The 22,271-nt window shown below is 41.0% G+C and overlaps 1 protein-coding gene across 1 annotated transcript in view; it reads left to right on the top strand.

Moving 5' to 3' along the window:
- The window catches only part of LOC139931898 (solute carrier family 23 member 1), a 123,225-nt gene that overhangs the window by 85,559 nt on the left and 15,395 nt on the right, over positions 1-22,271 (top strand). Inside the window, exons 4-8 of the mRNA XM_078283033.1 lie at positions 4,849-4,998; positions 10,128-10,285; positions 12,617-12,800; positions 15,188-15,369; positions 18,756-18,873. Of these exons, the coding sequence (XP_078139159.1) occupies positions 4,849-4,998; positions 10,128-10,285; positions 12,617-12,800; positions 15,188-15,369; positions 18,756-18,873 (792 nt within the window). The remainder of the gene's footprint in view (positions 1-4,848; positions 4,999-10,127; positions 10,286-12,616; positions 12,801-15,187; positions 15,370-18,755; positions 18,874-22,271) is intronic.

The raw sequence follows: 22,271 nt of genomic DNA on the forward strand, positions 1-22,271 counted from the left end.
TTGGCGTATGTGAAGAAAGCAGTGCTGAAGTTACCAGTGAGAAAGGCATTGGAGAAAGGCATTGGAGCTCTCTTGATACTTGACAAAAACAAATCACCCACAGCCTCTCATCAGTGCAAATATTACATGAATAATTATTGATATGGCACAGGATTAGCAGATAGATAGATAGACAGACAGACAGACAGACAGACAGATAGATAGATAGATAGATAGATAGATAGATAGATAGATAAGTCAGAGATAGTTTGATGATTATTGTTTCAAAAACAGTGCTGAAAACCGATGGTGCTCAGTAATTTCGGGAGATGTGAGCAGGGGGGTAAACCTTTGCTTTCTGACCCGGTGTTTAATCTTTATCCCCGTGCACCAGGGACTGCTTCAAAAAAATAAAATAAACTCCTAATCCCGCCGAGGGACGCCCTCAGCAGGATTAGGGCCGCAGCCCATAATCAAAACATTGTGGGTTTGAATAATCTCATGACCTTGTTGCATGTCATCCTCACTCCTCTCCCCTTCTCACTGTTCACCCTATACTGTCCAATAAAGCAGACATTCCACACAGGAGATGTCTTTATGTGTTGTAATCTACGGGCACATTTACACTTCAAACGGACCCGTCCTCAAAGGGGTTCGTACGAGCCATTTGGAAGATGATCTGTCCCATGTGGATTGCGTTAAGAGGTACCTGACCTCTTTACATTTGAAGACAGCACCTTGTCTCGCATATCAGGTCGTCTTTATGGACCATCCGGCCTTGTTTACCATTATCACAAAACTACTATGACTCACTCGACACCTGGCATCATTAACTATTACTATCTCCCAAAAGATGATATATTGTACGTGTCCATACCATGTGATGTTGTAAAATAAAAGTCTTAAACGGGGATTTTTAACTGTCAGAATAACAAATCTCACGGCGAAAGGTTCTAGAAAGTTTGCCTCGTACAATTCCTTTGCATTGCAATGTCCTGTTGTCCTTGTACTGTGTGTCAGTATGTGCTTTGAAACTTATCCGCTTATTCCTATTCAGGGTCACAGGGGGCTGGAGCCTATCCCAGCATGCACTGGACCGAAGCCAGGGAAGCATCTAGCACAGATAGACACGCTCACATTCATACCTACGGGCAATTTAGAGTCTCCAGTCCGTCTGACTTGTATGTTTTTGGAAAGCGGGAGGAAATGCAGGCGAACATGGGGCAAACATGCAAATTCCACACAGAAAGGGATCGGACCCAGAACCGCTGAGCCTCCACTATGTATTTACAGTAATATAAGACCACACTGGAAATTAGGGGTGGAACGGTACACAAGACTCACGGTTCGGTACGTACCTCGGTTTTGGGGTCACGGTTCAGTATCTTTTTAGGTTCAGCAGGGAAAAAAATCAAATGCAAAAGATAACAGTGCTTTCCATTCATTTTGAAAAATGTAAACAGTGGCTTGTGTGCCATAATTGCGGCAAACTAAATGGCGGTTTACTTTCAAAACTAAAAAGTGAACATACTGGTTCTCACATAATGAATAAAAATAAATGTCCATTAGAACAAGTGCAGCATATTCAAAGTGGTTATTATCTGGTTCTGAATTATTACTTGCCTTTAGAAAATTCGCTCTGTTATTGAGTTGTCACAAAAGAAAAGATGTTTAGGTTTGTTTCTAGTTAGTTTATGTTACCATTGAGAGAGAGAGAGAGAGAGAGAGAGAGAGATACATATCTGTCCCATAGGCTTGCCAAAGGTTGCCTAAACACGACATTGAAGGAGAAAAATCCTAAACAAATAAACGTGACTGCTTTGATGCGAGAGGGCCTGTAGAGAAAGTGAAGATGGACGGTATGAAGTTAATCCCTGTAGTGGAAAAGTCTACAGTGAGCCGTCAGCCTTGTTTCTACAAAGACAACAGTAAAAAAGATGAGGCTCGGGACGTCGTTGCCTCGGCTGTAGGAGCACAAGGTAAGTACAGCCAGTTTTCACAGGATGTTTCTCCTGTGTGTAGAGCATCCTACTCAGGAAGGCTGCTGCAAATGGACCGCTTAGTGGCTGCGATAATATAATACTTCCATGACTGGCTGAGATAAAACACAGCAACATGCGGCGCTTTGACGCAAGTTTTGAATTTAAAGATCCAGTTCAATGATTTTTGATGGTTAGATGGTACAAAGCTTATAGGACCGGGTGAGAGCCGAACCTTCCACTGCAGACAATATTTCTTCTCTATCTTTGAGGAACAAATATCCAGTGTTGAACTTCAGCACCCAGCAACAATGGAGGCCGGAGATTTTGGCTAGTTTGGCAAACAGACTCTGAGCCACCTGATTAACTATGCATACTGTCGACCAATCAGAGCATTCATTAAAACCTTGGTGTAGGTGACATCATTTACACCAGGAAGTTGACTGGAATTCTAGATCTGTTTGATTCTGTTGAGAGCCAGAGGGAGAGATTTTCAAAGGCTGTTAGTCAAATTTCCACAGTGCTGACGGTTATAATAATTTGGGTAACTTTACATCAAAGTTACCCATATTGTGTAAAACAGGATTCCCCTTGCCTCTTCGATTATAAAGGAGTTGGATGTGCTATCTAAACATCATGAAAGTAGCAAAACGCACGGTCGCCAACTAAATCCACACAATCTATAGCGAGCCTCTAAACTTCCGTAACTTTGTGGCGTCACAAAGGTTCGCTCATTATCGTTTTTGTAAGAAACAATAGACTAACAAAGTGTGTTTTTTCAAAGAGGTTGAGCGGTTGTCATTGTCTATTTACAGGAGAGTTTTCCCTACCTGTAGCTGCCGGGCCGCGGTGTCTCACGTTTCACTCTTGAAACGGTTAGCCAATCAGAACAGAGGGGTCGTTAATATTAATGAGCCTTAAAGACACGGCGACAGAAACAGTCTGTTCTTGGTAAGGCTCAGAGAGATGCTGGAAAATGATTGAGAGTGTTTTTGGTACATGACACCACACACACAGCTTTGAATGGACCTCAAGACAGAAAATAAAATAAAACACTGGAAAGTGTAGAATATGGGACCTTTAAATCATACCATGAAATTGAGAAATGCAATTCTCATTGCACTGGACGTTTAAGTTCTGCATACACGCTTAGCAAGACGCAGGCTGCAATTGTTCGGTTTGTAGGGCGTGCCGAACCCTAAGTCCTGCACCGAACAGTTCAAGACTACCGTTACACCATCACTGGAAATACAATATTCTGTATTCTTATCCTTTATCAAGCGTTGTACTTGACCTTGCCAAAATGAGTTACCAAAATATATATATATATATATATATTCTTTACAAGAATAACCCTAACTGTCTTTTCAAGAATGACCCTAGCTCTAGGGGCTGGAAGACAGTCAGATCTCAGGTTTAACGGTTCTCTTGGTGCTTGAATGTGTGTGTTGAGGTGACTAGCAAAGGTTAATGATCCTACCTCTGCCCTCCACATTATTTGGTTGCTGCTTTGATGTAAAATGCCTTATCTTACCAGTGCCCACATTTATGGTGGCCCCAGTGGGACTGAGACCCCTAATCCTTGCACATAAAAGTCATGTTCTGGATATTTGAGCTCAAAGAACCACTTAGCGCTTGTAAAAAACATCCTTTGTTCTGTCAATTGGTCAATTGAGTCATATTTGAGGCGCTGAACAAAGTGTACGCACTTCCCAAATCAAACCTTTCAGGTACAGGGAAAACCCAAAGTCAATATTAAACAAAAGAAAAAGAGCACCTGCCCAGTCTTGCTTCCAATAATCTTATATAAAATATCAATCCAACATGGGTCTTTGTCAGGTAATCCAATGGGTGGCAGGGTGACCAGTGTAGAGACCGTCCCGAAAATGCAAGGTTACAAGTTCAATCCCCACAACAGGTAACGGTCCCATTATCAGCTTTAGCGTCTTGTAAAAACATCCTTAAGCAAGACAATAAACCCCAAATTACAGCTACAAATCCCTAAAATGTAAACATGAGTAAATCCCAAGTGCAGTGTGTGGATGTTCTTTTTTCTTTGTGAAGAAGTCATAGCTGAACATTACTTTCAATCACTGTACTTTGTGTTGCCTATTTCTTTTTACCTTTATTCATCCAGAGACATGTTGTTTTTCAGCAATGCCATTCATTAATTTGTGTCATCACTGCCAATGAATTGTTGCCTTTTCTGATCTGATCATTTCGTTTAAGTGCATAAAAGCTAAATTACTGCTCATTTCTCACAAATTACTGTACTTTTCAGAAAAAGAGTTGAATATCCCACACATCATAATTCTCCATTATGTATGTTCAATGGTGACCCACGCCTACAGTACAGTGACTGAGCGCCTTTTGCTTTCTTGGAACACACACACACACACACACACACACAACTACCCTAACTTAATGTTTTTTAACTCCCCTACTTGTAATTTATACATTCTTCTGTTTTTTTGTACAAATCTCCTTGTGGAATTTTTATATAATTTTTATCTCTGTTAGTCATCCTCATCTGAGCTGAACCAAAGCCAAAAGATCTAGATTACAGCGGAGATATAAGGCTTTTCCCAAATGCACCTTCTGTTTGACAGACAACAAAAACATAACCATTAGGGAACCTTTTGGCTCGGTGAGCATCTCTGGTATGCTCGCTTTAGTAATTTATTGTTGTACCAAGTGTCTATTGTTGCAGGTTTGCTTGAAGGCGTGCTTGTGTGTCAGGAAATCTGGGTCAGGGAGTGAGTGTCCAAATACAGACTGGGTGGAACTTCAACCATAAAAAGTTACCAAATATTGTTGTTTTTTTTCAATTTATTTGACGTTGCTTAGATTTATGAGGATCTTGACTCCTTTTGCTGTGTTTCTTTCAAAGGGCACGGACAGTGATGAACAGCCAGAGAGAGTTGACATCAGCGAGCCCCACTCAGAGGCTCTGGAGGAGGATGTGGACAAAGGGCTGGACCTGGTCTACTCCCTCAATGACAGGCCGCCCTGGTACCTCTGCATCCTGCTCGGCTTCCAGGTAAACTAATCCCATGGCTGTTTTTTTTTTACTAATAGTGGTAGTCGCTGTCAAAGTCCTCCTTCATGTGTTTATCCAAGCCTCCATCCTCCATATCCTGCATCCATCCTCCATTAACAGAGATGGGACAATATGCTTCTCTCACGATATGATACGATACGATGTCGGTTTCAAAATTCAATACAACTATGATATGATGTAATAAATCAAAGTTCAATGACAACAAAGTATGATTGCGCAGCATTATGTTTATTTCTGACCCACAGATCTTTCTAGCGATGGCATTGGCTTGCTAGAATGTAAACAACAATTTAAAAATGTCATTACAAAGTGAAAATAATATCATTTTTGTCAGGAATGACAGAATAATGTCATTCTTGTGACATTGTGATGGGCAAGACGTCTCATTTGTGATTATTACAGCAGAATAAAATGGAGCTGATATCGCAATTCATTTTTCTGCCCCACAATACGTATTGTCACATTTTTGTATCGCGATATATTGAATTTCGATATATCGTCCCATCCCTATCCATTAGTAGGCTACTGCAGATAATCCTCCATTAAACAACTGCATTGTTTTTTTTTTATTTTTTTGGGGCAGTGTGGAGCAAAAGTGCATGATAATGTACTAATGTCATAATAATGATAAGATACTATAAAGCAATTACTCTTTTACAGCAGTCCAACTCTGATTACAGGTGAACATATGGACATACAGATGGAGTTCCAAAATGAAATGCCAACCACCCACTACCCTTACAAATTAATTTTAAACATCAGTATATCATTATCAGTGAGTACATGCTCAGATCGGTGAACTTTGAACTAGATTTTTATGTTCCCCTTCATTGGACTAATTACTGGAAGAAGCACAGAGGCTGCAAGTTTTTACTGTTTCACAAGAACCCATTTGAAGCACGATAAGAAATTGTTTTATTATTATCTGGAATGTAATAAATACATTATATATATTATATAAACCCCCCCCACACACACACCCCTTTCTGATTCAGCAACATGAGCCTGATTTGATAAGAACATAATTTACTTCAAGGCCTATAGTGCATGATGAAGAAGATCAGAACCCTGCAAAATGCATGACTTCTGGAATCTGAAGTGTTGGTAAACATAAATCACCATATTTAGGTGTTTTTAATGTCTAATATTTTCCTTTTTCTTGTGCATGAAAGGCTCTAGGTTGAACTACAAACACAAGAAAAGCCAAAGAACTCATGACAGTGTTGCAGGTGTACAGCTGTAATTCTTAAAATATTTGTACGAAGGATTGCTTACACAGTGGGTTCGTTTAAAACTGTGATTGGTCAGTGACACATACTGATAATTACCATAAAGCATGGCTATCGGTTGCTGTGCCCACTCCTTTGGTAACCTGGAAGGATATTTGTTGTTTTCTCCACTTTTTAAGCCTGGAAGAAATGCTCGTCTGCCAAGAAGGCCGAGAATGTGGTGCCTTTTTTGGGACAAAGTTGTCCCCATCACGCTTTGTTGTGTCATGGACTAATCTCCATCGGGATTGGCCAGCATGCATTGCGAATGGCTGTTAATCGACCAGTCGCAATTTGGATTGGCTTTTGTAGCAAATGGATTGTCGTTGCTGGCTGAGGGAATTATTAAAGTGTCTGGTACACTGCAGTCTAGTCAATATTTCACACACTTCGACATATGAAACGTGATTATAGCATATAGATAGAGTACCAAATGAGAAGTCACAGAATAATAAGGAAAAATACATTCACAGCCCCTGCTTCTTTAACTTTTTTCTTCCATGTTTGGGGATAAATCCTAAGAGAGGAAGAGAGGAAGTTCTCATGTAAACTCTCAGCCACCTTGGGGTCAGGAGATCTGAGCTGCTGGCTAACACATGCATGGGAAAAATGGGAGATGCATTCTTTAAAAGAATGTGCCGCTTTTAACGCGTCCATGTGTCTGGTTTGAGACACTGAGACATGCATGTTGTCGCTTTTCAGAGCAACATACCTGAGCTGTCAGGTGAAAACTGTGCGTCTAAGAAAAACAGCCGTGTTTTTAACTTTAATGACAAGGCATTCTTCAGTTTATCCAGTGGGGTTTTGAAAAGGTTTCATCAGCTCAAGGCTTGTAGAATTTTCTGAACCCATAGAGGAGCATGAAATCCTTCATTAGACGTTTTCACAACAGTGATAAGTCAATACCAACATTTGCTGTGAATAGAATAGATTACAGTAGAATAGAGCTTTATTGTCCACACAAAGAAACTGTCTTTGGCCTCACTCAGGATTCAGCACTGACATCCGTGCATGATAACACATTAAAATCTTTAAAGAAAGCCCGCTGATATTAGGGAGAATATCATTGTTTCAGTTAACCGAGATTTATTCGCCATTACTGCAAAGTCATACAATTACAGACTCACTTGATGAGATCAAAGATGAGATTGCGCCTGCCATTCAAACCTCCCATGCAACACTTGCACTTGCTGAACTGCTGTCAACGCTTCAGGTTCTTGCATCTCCTTCCAGACAGCTGCTGCGGTGCCTCTGGGCATCGCAGCCTCCAGCAGCAGGCAGGTTCGGATGTTTTGCGAGCCGCTGTCAGGTGCAGAAGTGCAAAAAATGACACTATCAGCGGTTCATTCACCACATAGTGTTTGACTGGTATGTTTTATTTTAAAGCCGATACCGATATTTTGAGATAAAAGCTGCCGATAGCCAATGTTTTTGCCAATATTCAATTTGACCATTTTTAAGTATTCAGTGTTAATTCACCCCAGATTTTTATTCTCGGCAGTGTGGAAAAGCCTTTGAAGCTGCATTTATTCAATTCAATTCAATTCAACTTTATTTATATAGCGCTTTACACACAACACAGTTGATCCAAAGTGCTTTACAACACACACAGACACATTTAGACCATCATGGGACACTAAAACTCTCCATTGAAACCCAGACTGATGAAACTGAAGTTGTGATAGACTCTGGCACCATCACCACCAGTACTGGACCATATCACCGATGTTATAGATGGTAGTGATGTCACAACACACCATTGAGATCTGTATGTGTATAACTGGCTCACTCACATATATAAAACCCTCCTTCGTTTCACAACCGCCTATCTGACAGATTTGTTAGAAATCTTATCAGCTTCCCGTAACATCGGGTCTGCCCATCACATCCTGTGGGATAATGGGTTTCCAGAGTGAAACCTCCCTCATTCCAATTTGCTGCTCCCAGTGACTGGAATGAGTTGCAAAAGACTTTGAAATTGGACAATTTAATCTCAATCTCAGACATTTACAGGCACACATGCATTTATGCTGAGAAACATGTTTCTCAGCATAAATGTTTTATTGTGTTTTTCTGATTCCTTCTTCAAACTATTATAGCCTTATTATCTTGCCTCCCAACTATTATCATTATTATTATTACTTTATTTTATTGTTTTTCCTCTCCTTTCCCCCAATTTCCCATCAAGAGGCATTTTGCCTCTTGCCAGGCCGCCATTGTTAATCAGAGTGTTACATTCTTGTAATGTTCTTAATTGACTTGAATAAAGGAAAAATAAAAGCTGCTCTGTAAGGCAGGGTGAGGCAGGCTTCTTTGAGGATTTTACAAATTATAATAATAATACATTTATTTATATAGCACTTTTCTAAAAATGGTTTACAAAGTGCTGTACAGACAAGCATGAAATCAAACAAGACGATACAGCGGCTATAAAATAAAGCAGTGACAACTGTAAGAACAGTAAAAAAAAAAAAAAGATTGACACCCCATAAGAGGATAAAAGGAAAAACCTCCATCATATCGAATGTGGGCGACTTTGTCTGACTGATATCCAACTTCGAATAAATGATATTATCAGGCGAACCCTCATAACAGAACCTAAAATATGCCTTTTGGTAGACGTGTTTAACCACAGCGCCTCACTGTACCAGGAGTGTATTGGCTCCAGTGGGAAGCAAATTCCCAGGTGGCTCGAGAAGAAAATGTTTTGAAAATACCAAGCGTGTGCAGGCAAACGCTTACTGTCTTCCTCCCACACGTGCGGTGGTCCCAGTAAGAAGATTAGGAGCCGCTGGAGGCAAGTGGCTCCTGTGTCAGCGGGGTCACGTCACCTCAGAGCTGGACGGTTGATCGATCGGACGCGTAGTCATTCCCTGGAGAAGACATGCGGCCTGTTAGCGGCTCCTCTTCAGGCCTAGGAAGGTTTCCTCGTCCCAGTTTCCTCTGTAATGAAATTGACCTTAGCTGGGGGCATCTTCCTCTGATTTATAGTTGTTATAGGTTAGAAAATACCCCCATAAATCTGCAGGGGCTTAGCAACATCTGTCTTAGATTTTTATTTTCTTCTCTTGCTCTAATTCTTTTGAATCGAGGACACATCCCAACACCCCCCCCCACCCCCCCCCCCACACACACACACACACACACACACACACAACATCCACTTTAGTCATAACATCCACTTTGCAACAGGAAGGGGTTTGGGGTTGATGGGAAAGGTTAATTTTATTATCTTCATGTTGAGAGACACAAAATGCTACACATACACTACCAGTAAAAAGTTTGGACACACCACATTGTTCTTTATTTTTACTATTTTCCACCTTTTAGAATAATATTAAATACATCAAAACTATGAAATTACACAAATGGAATTATGCAGTGACCAAAAAAAGTGTTAAACAAATCCAAACTATCTTATATTTTAGATTCTTTAAAGCAGCCGCCCTTTGCCTTGATGGAAAGGCAAAGGCTTTGGAAAGAAATTCATACATAGGATCAACTTCACTATTTATATTTGTCTAAGAAACACATTTCAAGCATTTAAGCAGAAGCCTTTAGATCAGAATGGCTTTAAGAGAATGAAAAACATAGTACATCCAATCAGGTGTGTCCAGACTTTTGACTGGTGGTGTAGCAAATGATTGGCATGGAGGTTGGCAAGAGTGGCAAAATCCTGACCCGTATTTAATATGAAAGGTGAGTCAATTAAATAGAAATAACAGATGAAGAGCAGCTGAGGTGGAAACACTGCTGAATAAATATAAGTAGGAGAGGATCAATCTGGTGTGTGGGAATGTTTTCTCAGTTGCGCTGACCCACTCTCCTCTGGCTCCGCAGCACTACATCCTGGCGTTCGGCGGCATCATCGCCATCCCTCTGATTCTGGCCGAGCCGCTCTGCATACAGGACAACAACGCCGCCAAGAGCCAGCTCATCTCCACCATCTTCTTTGTGTCGGGGCTGTGCACCCTGCTGCAGACCGCCGTCGGGACCAGGTAACGCCCCGCCACCTGTTCACACACATCCGAAGTTCCTAAGAAAGAGTCGGTACTCAACAGACACAAACACAAACACATGCCGCCCACGGTCATTTGCACACACACACACACACACACACACATACACAAATGGAAGTGACACACACACACACACACACACACAAATGGAAGTGACACACACACACACACACACACACAAATGGAAGTGACACACACACACACACGCAAACCTGCGCAACACAAGCAGACAAGTCGTGTTAAAATCAGACCACTAATCCACACTAAAAAAAAAAGACTCCGGATAAGTGTCTGTGTGTGTGTATGTGTGTGTGTGTGTGTGTGTGTGTGCGTGTGTGTCAGTCAGGTTTAAGATAACATCACAACACACAGCAGGCCCACAGAGAGAGGGAGCGCCCCGGTCAAGAATGCTTCCTAGATAGAGGAAACTCCCCCAAAAACACTATTTTATCCCAACGTACACATATTTGCTTGAGTGCATCACACCCCTGCTGAGGCGGAGCAGATATTTCACTCCTTAAAGTCAGGATTATGATAATTTACGCCATGCTCCTTCAAACCCCCCCCCCCCCCCCCCCCCCCAAACACACACATATATATATACATACACACACACATACACATGCACTACCTCTCCTTACAAGGTACCCTGAGATGGTTTCACAAAGTTCGTGCCCAGACAGAGCAGCGTTAGGTTGAGCTGTATTTGTAACACCTTGACGTTACAGGTCAGCTAAGCTCATCCAGAGACCCCTGCAGCAGTTCACGGGGAGTTAATGCTGTGAGTCAGTCCACCGCCAGGCTCTACATGACACTAATACTGGAAACAAGATTTACCCTTCAGGATCAGCTCTAAAATAGTTTCAGTTTTTCTTAAGGCCAAAGTTTACATGGCTTATTTCACAGTTTAGCTTCCACAATGGAGTTGTGAAATCCTGGCAACTATATGGCACTTTGATAGGAAAATACTTCTGAAACTCGGCGACAGCTCCCGCCACACCCACACTGCGACTCCCTCCCACACACGTATTAATGCTGCAAACACACACACAAACAAACACACACACATGCACGCACGCACCTTCCTACCCCCTCACCACTGCTGCTACAGTATGCCTGAAAAAACAGTAAATGCTTTTGTTGAGTTTCCTGCCTACACAGTTTGGCAAAAGCCAGATCCTTCAGATGAAAGGGACAGGAATGGGATCCCAGCAAATATTTTGGCGTTGAACATGTGTTCGTGTGGCAGCATGCACCGACGTTGAAAAAGCGAGTAAATAAAACGCCAAATGAAAGTTGAGATAGCATCCGTAGGCGTCCATATCTGCAGCCTTTTGTGAAATCGGAAACCTAAATATGTTTGTTATCAGTTCAAAAACAGTTTCAAAAGCTTTTTAGTGAACCATAATGTCATTCTCTGAAAATGTTTTGATGGTTTTGGTTGATGTCAAACTTAGTCACCTCCTGTACGCTACCATCTGTGAAATGCCTGCCATGATAAGGTTTCTGAATTATTATGATTCATCATGGGAGTCAGCTCAGTCAATTCAAAAGGAATTTGCACCGGTTTTGAGATACTGGAAGCAAAAATTCTCAGCATTTGTTAGCATTGGCAAATGTCTCCGAAAAAATTCCCATGTAACACCAAATATATCATATATCTGATCATGATCTCATATTTTACTTGTACTTGTTTTGCACATGGATGTGCATTGCCAAAACCATAAAGGCCCAACGCTAATAGGCCTAATTATAGCCAATAACCCATACAGATGAGAAACCTCAATACAGACCGAATCTTCAAAAGTCTAATATGTGGCTCCGTAGCCTCTGCCTGTTTTTGGTTGTGTTAATTTATTAATGGATGAGACGATCCTCCTCCTCTTCCCTTATTTTCTTCTAGCCCACACGTACGCCACGTCGCCATCTGTGTACCTGTAGTGTGTGAATGTGAATATGTAAGAGCATGCAAGAGCGTCTAATTCTGATATGAAGGCCATAATCCAACACTTCCAAGAGGTTGTGGTTGGTCGGTTTATTCTAAAACAATTAGATGTTTATATGAGGTCCCGCCACTGGCAATGAGTCAATGTAGTCTGATTACTACGATTATTTGACTGCATGTAAACATAGTCAGACTATGATAAAAGTGATAGGCTTCTTAAAATCCCCAACCATCCCGTTAGGTTTCCTTGAGCACAAGTCGCCAACAGCTTCAGTATTCTCCTGTTCATTCTAGTCCGTAGAGACCGGACAGGATGCGGTCCAGTGACCCCTGACCTTTGACCCTCTCTGCCTATTGATCCGCAGGTTACCGATCCTCCAAGGCGGGACCTTCAGCTTCATCACCCCGACCCTGGCCATCCTCGCTCTGCCCAAGTGGCAGTGTCCGGCCCCGGGAGCGCCGGTCATGATGTCCCTGGAGCTCCAGAACGGCACCAGCTCCCTGCAGATGGAAAACCCCGATGAGGTCTGGATGTCACGAATGCGTGAGGTAAATCACATACTCACTCACTCGTGCCATTGGGTCAGTGGTGGAAAGAGTACTAGAATGTCCTCCTCGAGTAGAAGTACTGGTACTTTGCTGATATTTAAGAGAAGATGTAAAAAGCATTGGTGTAAAAATCCACTGAAGTAAAAGTAAAAACTGTCTCATTTAAAATGTCCTCAGAGTAAAAGTTACTGAGTTACTTTTTAGAAAAGAGAATGTTGTTAGAAGTTATGTTTTCCATGCAATTCTTAAAGGACGAGAGGACAGAGTTCAAACTAGATTCTTTCAGTTGAAAAATTACAAAATAGAGTGCAAAGTATTTTCTTTGCTGACTGACCGTTCACTGTAGGGAGCTCCACAATTTGTCAATTTACGTTGGTCCAGTTTCCGTTGCTTATGGTGAGCCACAAAATCCGCACTCCGTAATGGATGTGATTTAAAATGTAGTGAAGTACAACACTTCAGTAAAAACATACTTAAGTAAAAGTACAATTACTGACTTTAAAAAGTACCAAAAAATGTAGAAGTACACAAAAAAGCTACTCAATTACAGTGACGTGAGTAAATGTAGTTAGTTTGGTGCATTTGGTGGATGCTTTCATCAAAAGCACCTTCAGTACCATGAGCAACAGTCTTAAATGCATCCCAAACTTTTTGGCAAGTTACAGGATAATATTATTAAACAATATCAGCAAGTTGATGTTTTAAAGGTCCCATATTATCCAGTTATCATGATTTTGTTTTCAAATATACTGTGGCTCAGGATCAGAATACTGTTCCTCATGATGTTTTGCAAATAAATGTAGTTATTTAAAAGGGGGCTTATTGAATTAATTTGAACACCAAGTCCTCACAGGCAGAGCAGTCACGATACTGGACTCTGATTGGCCGACAGCAGCCCCTCTAATTCAAATGAGGTGAACCTGCTGAGTGAAGGTAATCAGCAAGCGAACCTGAGGAAGCAACAAGCGAAACGCTCGTTTTGTAAGCCTATTTTGCAAATGCTATAAGTAAAATAAAGATGTGAGGACATTGTCAGCGAAGTCTAACAGTGTGCGGCTGGATATTTTGGATTCCTGCGTCTTGACTACTTTCTGCAGAGTGGAGGCTTTCCACTTCAAATGCTGCAAACTTGCTTGATTGGATTTTAGTAATTCTTTAGTGAGGGGAGCCAATCAAGGCCAAGACGCATTCACTGGAGTCAGTCCAAAATTGCCTATAGAAAAGGTTTTTTTTTTTTTTTTTTTTTAAATGCAATACGTTTCAATTTAACCTGTCAAACCAAATCTAATTTTAACAATGTCTTCATTAAATAGCTTTAATCATGTATGGTCTATAAGTATAAGTATAAGTATAGGTATAAGTAGAGGAATATTTGATTTCCTATAATATTCCCTTTACCTTTTCCTTGCCAGTGGGTGAAATAGGTTTAATTTGAGTCTGTGGTGTGACTCAAGCTCAGTCAGCATTTGGAATTCATTTTAATTAATGAATGCATATTTCTGCCTAACATGTCAGTTATTTTGTAGCCATATGTCTGCTGCCTGTCAGCAGGCTCTTACACAAGCCCCGCTCCCCTGTGGCAACATATAGCTCAATCATGGTAAGAGGGACTTCAAAGAGGGACTTAATCATACATGTAATGCAGCTTAGGAGAGATTGATGAACTACAGTAGCTGGGTCGGATTGTGCGGCATGTGTCGCCCCTTTCACATGCACACTCTCACTTTTTTCCGACAGTGTGAGAAGAGACTTTTGACTTAAATACAGGTTCAGAACTTCAGAACCTATAGTTTACAGGTAATTGTTGTTGACTGATTGGACTAGGTGAGAGAGATATTGTGTCAGCTCTGATTTTCATCAACCTTTCACCCACTTTCTAAATCCACCTGTACCTGCACAGATATAAACCGGCTTTGCTCACATCTACAGCTCTCGAATTGAAATGAAGTGTTGTTGTTTTTAATCCAGAGACTGAGCATGCATGCTGTTGGTCAGTAATGTCCTACATCATTCATACATCGTTACAAACATTACAAACACAAAGCTGCCGTAACCAAATGTTCTCTGTCATATTCAAAAATATCAATCGATGTACACATGCCATAGCCTAAATGAAGCATTAGAATGAGCAGATAAAGAACTTGATACACATGAAGCCGTTTTCTCACCTTTCACACTACTTAAAGGGAAAGTTCAGCCAGAGTTGAAAACGGTTAAACGGCATTAAAGTAATCCCTTATTTAAAAAAAGACAAGTTTAAAGATGCCTCCAGGAAAACCATTAACAGTCTTGGCATGCCGCCTTCTTATCTGATGCATAATTGAGTGACAAGCAGAAAATCGCACGTGTGTCTCTACATTGTGTCCCTCTCGCCTTGCCGTCCGCAGATCCAGGGAGCCATCCTGGTGTCGTCCCTGCTCCAGATCGTCTTGGGTTTCTCGGGGCTGGTGGGGCTGGTGCTCAGATTCATCGGCCCGCTGGCCATCGCTCCCACCATCAACCTCATCGGCCTCTCGCTGTTCATCGAGGCCGGGAAGAAGTCTGGAGGCCACTGGGGGATTGCGGCCCTGTGAGTGGAAAGTGGTTTTCAGTTCAAGTGTGTCATGTGACCGGTGCTGTGGCGAGGCGTTGGCCGAGGATTGGTATATTTTAAATGAAAGAAGGGCAAACGGGCTCGTAGCAAAGGACTTCTATTTAGTTAGTTAGTTAGTTCGGTTTTTTTTGTCTATTTGTTGATTTGTTTGTTTGTTTGTTTGTTTGTTTATCTTTCTGTCTGTGTATTCTGTCCATCTATGCAAGTATCTATCAGTCTATCTACTTGTTTATTTGTTTGTTTAGTCATGTTTACATAGTTGGAATGATGTTTTTCGGAGAAGAATGGCTCAGGGGTTTCGATTTCTTCAGGTAAATCCAGATTAAGCAGTCTTTAGGACCGGTGTAGCAAATAGCCTAGTTCCTGGTAGAATATACTTAAAATGTAAAATTTGTGAGGTTAGCAGTTGTTGCATTAAAGCATCCATCTGCAGAGTTTGGAGTGCGACCACATGGCTTAAATTTGCATAGTCCAGAGACTTAAATGTGATTAATGTGCACCTTTTACCCACAGCACAGCCGAGGGCATCACGAGGCAAATTCAGGTCAGCCAGTCAGTCAGTCAGTCAGATGGCCTCTAGGGGGCGTCTTTGGCTCTCTCCTATTGGCTAAATGCCACACTGACTCTCTCACACTGAGTCACTCTCTCTGCTGTTAGTTTAGGAGCAGCCCCGGCTTCTGCTGCTATGAACTTTAACAGTAGGTAACATGATTACCTTGGTATTTAATTAGTTAGTGGAATTAGGTAATTTAACTGATAACCGTGCCACACTAGCTGAGCATTCGAAGCGTCACTTTAAATTGAATTGAATTATATTGAATTGAATTAGAATAGAGAGATTTAATTGGATTTAATTGAATTGTACAGGATGTACAGGATTGTACAGGATCTGTGCTTGTTGAATATCACTCACCGCTATAAAACCTGTCATGGTTTCTGTAGAGCCAAATATCTGCACTGATTCAGCATTTCTTTACCATCTCTTTTCCTGCGTGCAACCCTTTTGTTTTTCTATTAAAGCCTTGACGTCACCCATCTAAATCTACCTAATCTGCTGCTGTATTCGCTGCTTCATATTAGCTGTCCTCGCCTTTACCTTTCCCCTCGCCCTGCCCAACCCTGTGAAATTTGTCTTCATTTACTGCCGCCATCCCCAGATAATGTCTGACTAAAGTCATTACATTGAGTGAACCTTGTGGGTTTTAAAAGGGTCAGCACATCCAGCTCCTGCTGCCATGTCTGGATGGTAATCAGCCACATCCTTCTTAGCCTACTGCCCTTCTCCACCCGGCCCGCTCCAGCAGCTTACATGAGCGCCGGCATGGGCAGTTTGTGGTTGTAATTCCACTATCCAGAGCAGGGGGAATATGAAGAAGAAGTTCATCTGCAAAACAATATCGATCCAATTTGAAGACAGAAACAAAACACATCACTTGAAGTCCATTATTCAACGTACAGAAATCACTACGAATCACCAATCCCTTAAAATAACCTTACACTTTCATTCATTTACATTAATTCACCCTTTAATTCATGCAAAATCCCCTTAAAGTTAATGGAGGAGACCCCGTTGAAGCCCCCTTAAACACCCCCTTAATTTTTGACTCCTTACTTTCTAATATAATGAAAAATTCAGGCAGACAGGAACTTTCCATTAATAACTCATTAATAAACCATGCACAAAAGGCATCAGACATTAAGGGCGTTTCAGGGATAAAAAATTAAGGGGTTTGGATTTTTGTAGTGAAATACAGAGATCAGAGACTGTTAGTTTTATTATTCTGTCAACCAAGCACTTAAGTTACTATCCTTTAAAAAGTGCCAGATTTATTTAATATTATGCAATCAATCATTTTGTAGGACTGGGAGTCCTTGTGTGGATTGGATTGAAATTCTTTCTGGATATCATAGCAGACATATGGGAGGGTTTTATGTGAGAAAAACTGCAGTAGAGCACAGATAGCTGATGGATGGGACAAATCGGATCTTCACTTCTTCATTCCTGGCTCTAATATCTTTACCTATCATACATAATCATTTTAGACACAGGAATTTGCTAGTAATATGCTATTTTTTGTCTGAGCGCTCCGTAGTTTGTTCCATATTATGCTGGCAGTCGAGGAATTTATTTTGCCTATTTTTGCTGCTGCACTTCACTGTAAGTTTGCTCTGGATAAGTGTAATGTGTAAAAGTGTGAATGTTTAAAAGAGAGCATCATGGCTTGCTCATCATGTGGAAAACAGTGGAGCTATGAGAATAGTGGCTCATGCAGAACTAAAGGTTGTTTATCTATGATAAAATTAACTTCTCAAGTCTTGGAAGTATTGTCTCTCATTCCTGCCTCCAATGTAGAATAAGTCTTAATATACACTACCAGTCAAAAGTTTGAATCTGAATGTATTATGTTTTTCATTCTCTTAAAGCCACTGTGATCTAAATGCTTCAAATTAGTTTCTTAGACAAATATAAATAGTGAAGTTGATGCCTATGTATGAATTTCTTTCCAAAGCCTTTGCCTTCCCATCAAGGTAAAGGGCGGCTACTTTAGAACAGAATTACTTATATTTTAGAATCTAAAATATAAGATAGTTTTTGATTTTGTGTACGTCGCTTTGGATAAAAGCGTCTGCCAAATGGGAAATTGCAAATTGAAAAGTTTACCACTTTTTTTTGTCACTGCATAATTCCATTTGTGTTATTTCACAGTTTTGATGTCTTTACTATTATTCTAAAATGTGAAAAATAGTAAAAATACAGAAAAATGCGTGTGGCCAAACTTTTGACTGGTAGTGTATAATATGAAGACTTATTGCCGACACTGTCAACCGGCGTTCCTATCCACATGTACATCAGCCCGCATGCTCGCCCACAGCAACATCACTCAGAAGAAAAGGTTATTCTGTATCCGACTTGTTTGGCAACATTTCCAGTCTTATTTGCTGCATGTTTTTAGCACCTCAATATTCCATGTGTTGCATTTCCTTTCCCTGTCCCTTCTCAAACTGAGTGTGCATACACATTAGTTAGATATTGGAAACTGCAGCAAAACCTTGCAGTAAAAAGTCTTGCATGGTTCCTTTTCCCTGCCCCTGGATGGTATTTCATGCTGTGTAACTAATGCAAAATATGTTTTTTTAAAGGCCACTTTTGCCACACTTGCTCCATCCATATCCATAATCCTTTCCTTGGTGACAAAAGTTATGTAGGATTGCCTCCCACGTAACGTGACATGTTTTCACTCGCTCTGACCTCTTCCCCTGTGGTGTATGGAAACGTGCAAATGAAATGGAAATGTAAGCGCCAGGCCTTGGGGAAACGACTTTGAGTGACACATTTTGTCCTGTCTCCTGTTTTCCCACAGAACCGTCTGTCTGATCCTGCTGTTCTCTCAGTACCTCAGCAAAGTTGAAGTTCCAATGATTGCTTACAAGGATAAGAAGTGGAAGGTTTTCCAGTATCCCCTCTTCAAGCTTTTCTCAGTGAGTTTCCGACGTCGTTCAGTTCCTATACTGTCTGCTTGTCTAATGCTTCTATCGTGGAAAAAAACATGCAATTGCATGTGTGGTGTTGTCCCTTTTTTGTGGTCATTTGAATTGAAAGGTTATATGGTAATTTATGTGTTGAGGGAGTTTCATGACACCTGGGCCTTTGAAACCTTTGAAAAAACCCCAAATATTCATTTCTCCATTTATGAAAAACTTGATTTGTGCAGATACGCTATTTTCATTTCACACCGTTGATCATTTCCTTTCTTTTTATGACACTTTACGGTCGTCTACTTGTTAAATGATGTGTACAAGTATTGTAGTGTCATGCTTCATGCACAGAATCTACATGCATTGGAGGACTTGCTGAAAAAAAGAGACCCAAGAGAAAATAGGTTTGCGTCCATAGCCTTTCACAATAGGGAAGATGAGGAGGAAAATCTGTAGAGGACAATAAAAGTACACTTAAAAAGTACTTTCGTTTGGGGTGTGTAAATGTTTTAAAAGTACTTTGTTATTGCTAATCTCACCCCCCTCACCACATGGACAAACTGAAGTGTTGTGTGGTTACATGAAATAACTATGCAATAATAACTATTTTGTGAACGTTCTTCGCAAAGTGCTCAGCCGCTCTTCACTACAATTCACATCATTTCCAGTAACACCACATAGCAGTTGATGTGCTTGGGAAAAAATGAATACGAACATGAATGAAGAATGACAAGGTTTAAGTACTTAATGAATCTTTGCCCTGGAGCAAATGCAAGCCCAGTCAAAGTCTTCTGAAGGATGAGGTGAGATGCGTTTTTCTGAACCCGTCAAACAATGCCTGTCATCACGATTACAGTTACTATCTGTCAGGGTGAGCTCCACTGTTGCCAGAGAATTTTTTTTATTTATCTAAGGATGGGTATTTGCTGCGCACACACGCTGTTTTTCATCACCGCCCCGCTTCGCATTCTTCCAGCTCCACCCTTCCTCACCTGGGAGGAGGCTGCCTGGCAACCGCAGCCTGCTGCTGTCTGCGGAGCTGCTCCGCTGGAGGGTTTAACCACCTGGACAGTCAACACAGGCTCATAAAATGTTGCGAAATTAGCACAAACTGTGACTCTGAGGTTACGTGCTGTGCACGAATTATGAGAACATTACATTCCTCCGCCATGAATTGGATTACGCGATAACAGCACAAATTGGACACACCATTTTCACCTGTTTGTCATGTGGAAAGATTAGCTAAAGGTTAAGTAAAGACTAAGATAGGGTAAGATTAGGCAACTGAACCCACTCGGGTCACACTTTATTTGGATAGTGCAATGTTGATACTCCGCTTCCTATCAAGTGACTATAATGTGTTACTAAGAAGTCTACTGAGGCTGAAAAGTAGTCTAGATATTCAGTGTCTGGGCTTGGGTTCATCTTAGTGCTGGGGTTAATGTTAGAAATAAAGTCAGGTTAGGGTTGGGTTCAGGTTTAAAAATGGGGTCAGAGTTAGGGTTGGGCTAAGGTCAGAGTTACATAATCTGTGGAGATGCACCAAATAGGCAAGTGACACATCTGCTTTTTGTCACCTGATGCATTAATCAGTCGAGTATCAACACTGAATTATCCAAATAAACTTTTGTTAAGGTTAGGGTTAAAGTTAGGGTCAGGTTCAAAACAATTTGGTTAATGGTTTTGGTCATAGTTAAATAAAAAAAAATGATAATAATAATTAAAATTTCACTCACTGTAGAAATCTTCTTGGTATGAGTTGAGAATTTACATTGTAATGTGAGATATGTGTACTGTGCACTGTAAAATACTAATTAATACTCTTTTTTTCCCCCACCACTGAACATTGAACGTATTAATTTCTCTCAACAACAACAGCAAACATCAATAAGAGGTAGCAGTAGCCTAGAGGTTGGTTGATGGCTGCACTGGGAAACTTCTGGGGTGAATTCATCTGTAACTGTATGAATATGAAGCACTGTGGTGATGAGGCTGGTTCAAACATTCCCCGGATAAATAAAGCTTTAAAGAAAACAATAGCATCAAACTGAACGCAGCATAAGCTCCATCAGAGAGTTGAACGCGGCTGAGACATTGTGGGAAAAAATTGGTCCCAATCTAGGAATACTAGGAACGGCAACTCAAACATTGCTTTTGGGACAGTGACTCATAGCTTGTCAAAGCCAAAGACAGCTTAAAAAAACATCCATGAAAACACTACATGGTCTCCGGATTTTAAGAAAACAAGGTAAAGTTTTCATAGTTAGTCAATGTTTGCTCTTTCATCATCAAATCAATACACACAGCGTTTACAAAGCTGTGGCTTACAGTATGAAGGAATGAAGCCAGTGATTGTATAGCAGTGTAGTAAGAGCCCACCTACTGTAGGTGGTTGGCCAACACCCAACAGCTTACAGTGTACTATCACTAACTGAGTATATAATATATGGCACATGTCACTGAGATCACATTGGATTCATATTGTGCAGTTTAAAGCTATCACTTTCATATCTGTCAGTCACTTTTATCTATCTCTTGGACCTATAGGTGAATGTGTCAAGCCTAACATCAAAGCTGAAAACAAGGAAATACAAGATAGTTATTTGGCATGAATTTCTACCCTGAAGCTACAGTGTGTCTTTCCTCAGCATGGCTCGCATGTGATAAAAGAATTCTTGTGCATATTTTTTTTGTTTCCATGTAATCGCTGTACAAATGCAACCACAAGTGCACATTGGTACAGTGCATGTTGCACGAAGATGCAGACAAGAGACAAGCACAAGTTTAAAGGATAAGTTCGGCAATATATATATAATTGTCTCTTATATACCTGTAGTACTTGGACCCACCGACAATATCGGCTCCAGAGTCAGCTGTCGGTTGAAACAGCGAGCTCTGCTGCCTCTTGCTGCAACAATGAGTCCAAACTGTTTGTCAAAATATCTCCAAAAAAAGTCTGTGAAAACGATGCGGAGAGTGACCGACGTATTTCTCTCCACGGCCCGGAAAGCAGCAGCACCGCACCGTTTCTACTCAGCGGATCGTCTTCTGCCAAACTCTGTTGTTTACAATCTGACCTGACCGTCCAGAACTAGATCACTCAACTAGTAACGACCTTTCACCCCACGGCAGTCTGTGCTTATCAATTCACCCGTGTCTCTGTTTGTTGTCTTGTGTTTTTTTTTCTCACTTTTTTGGTTAGACTGTGAGATGTTTTATAAGACCCTCGGGCCTTTCTTGGGTTTGTATTTCCTCTCTGCTTTTGTTGACCCCAATTACACTATTATATCTATCCACGGCCCGGAAAGCAGCAGCACTGCACTCAGCGGATCGTCTTCTACCAAACTCTACTGTTTACAATCTGACCCGACCGTCCAAAACTAGATCACTCCGCCAGTAAC

The sequence above is a fragment of the Centroberyx gerrardi genome, chromosome 4, assembly GCF_048128805.1.
Source record: "Centroberyx gerrardi isolate f3 chromosome 4, fCenGer3.hap1.cur.20231027, whole genome shotgun sequence".
NCBI classification, from domain to species: Eukaryota; Metazoa; Chordata; class Actinopteri; order Beryciformes; family Berycidae; genus Centroberyx; species Centroberyx gerrardi.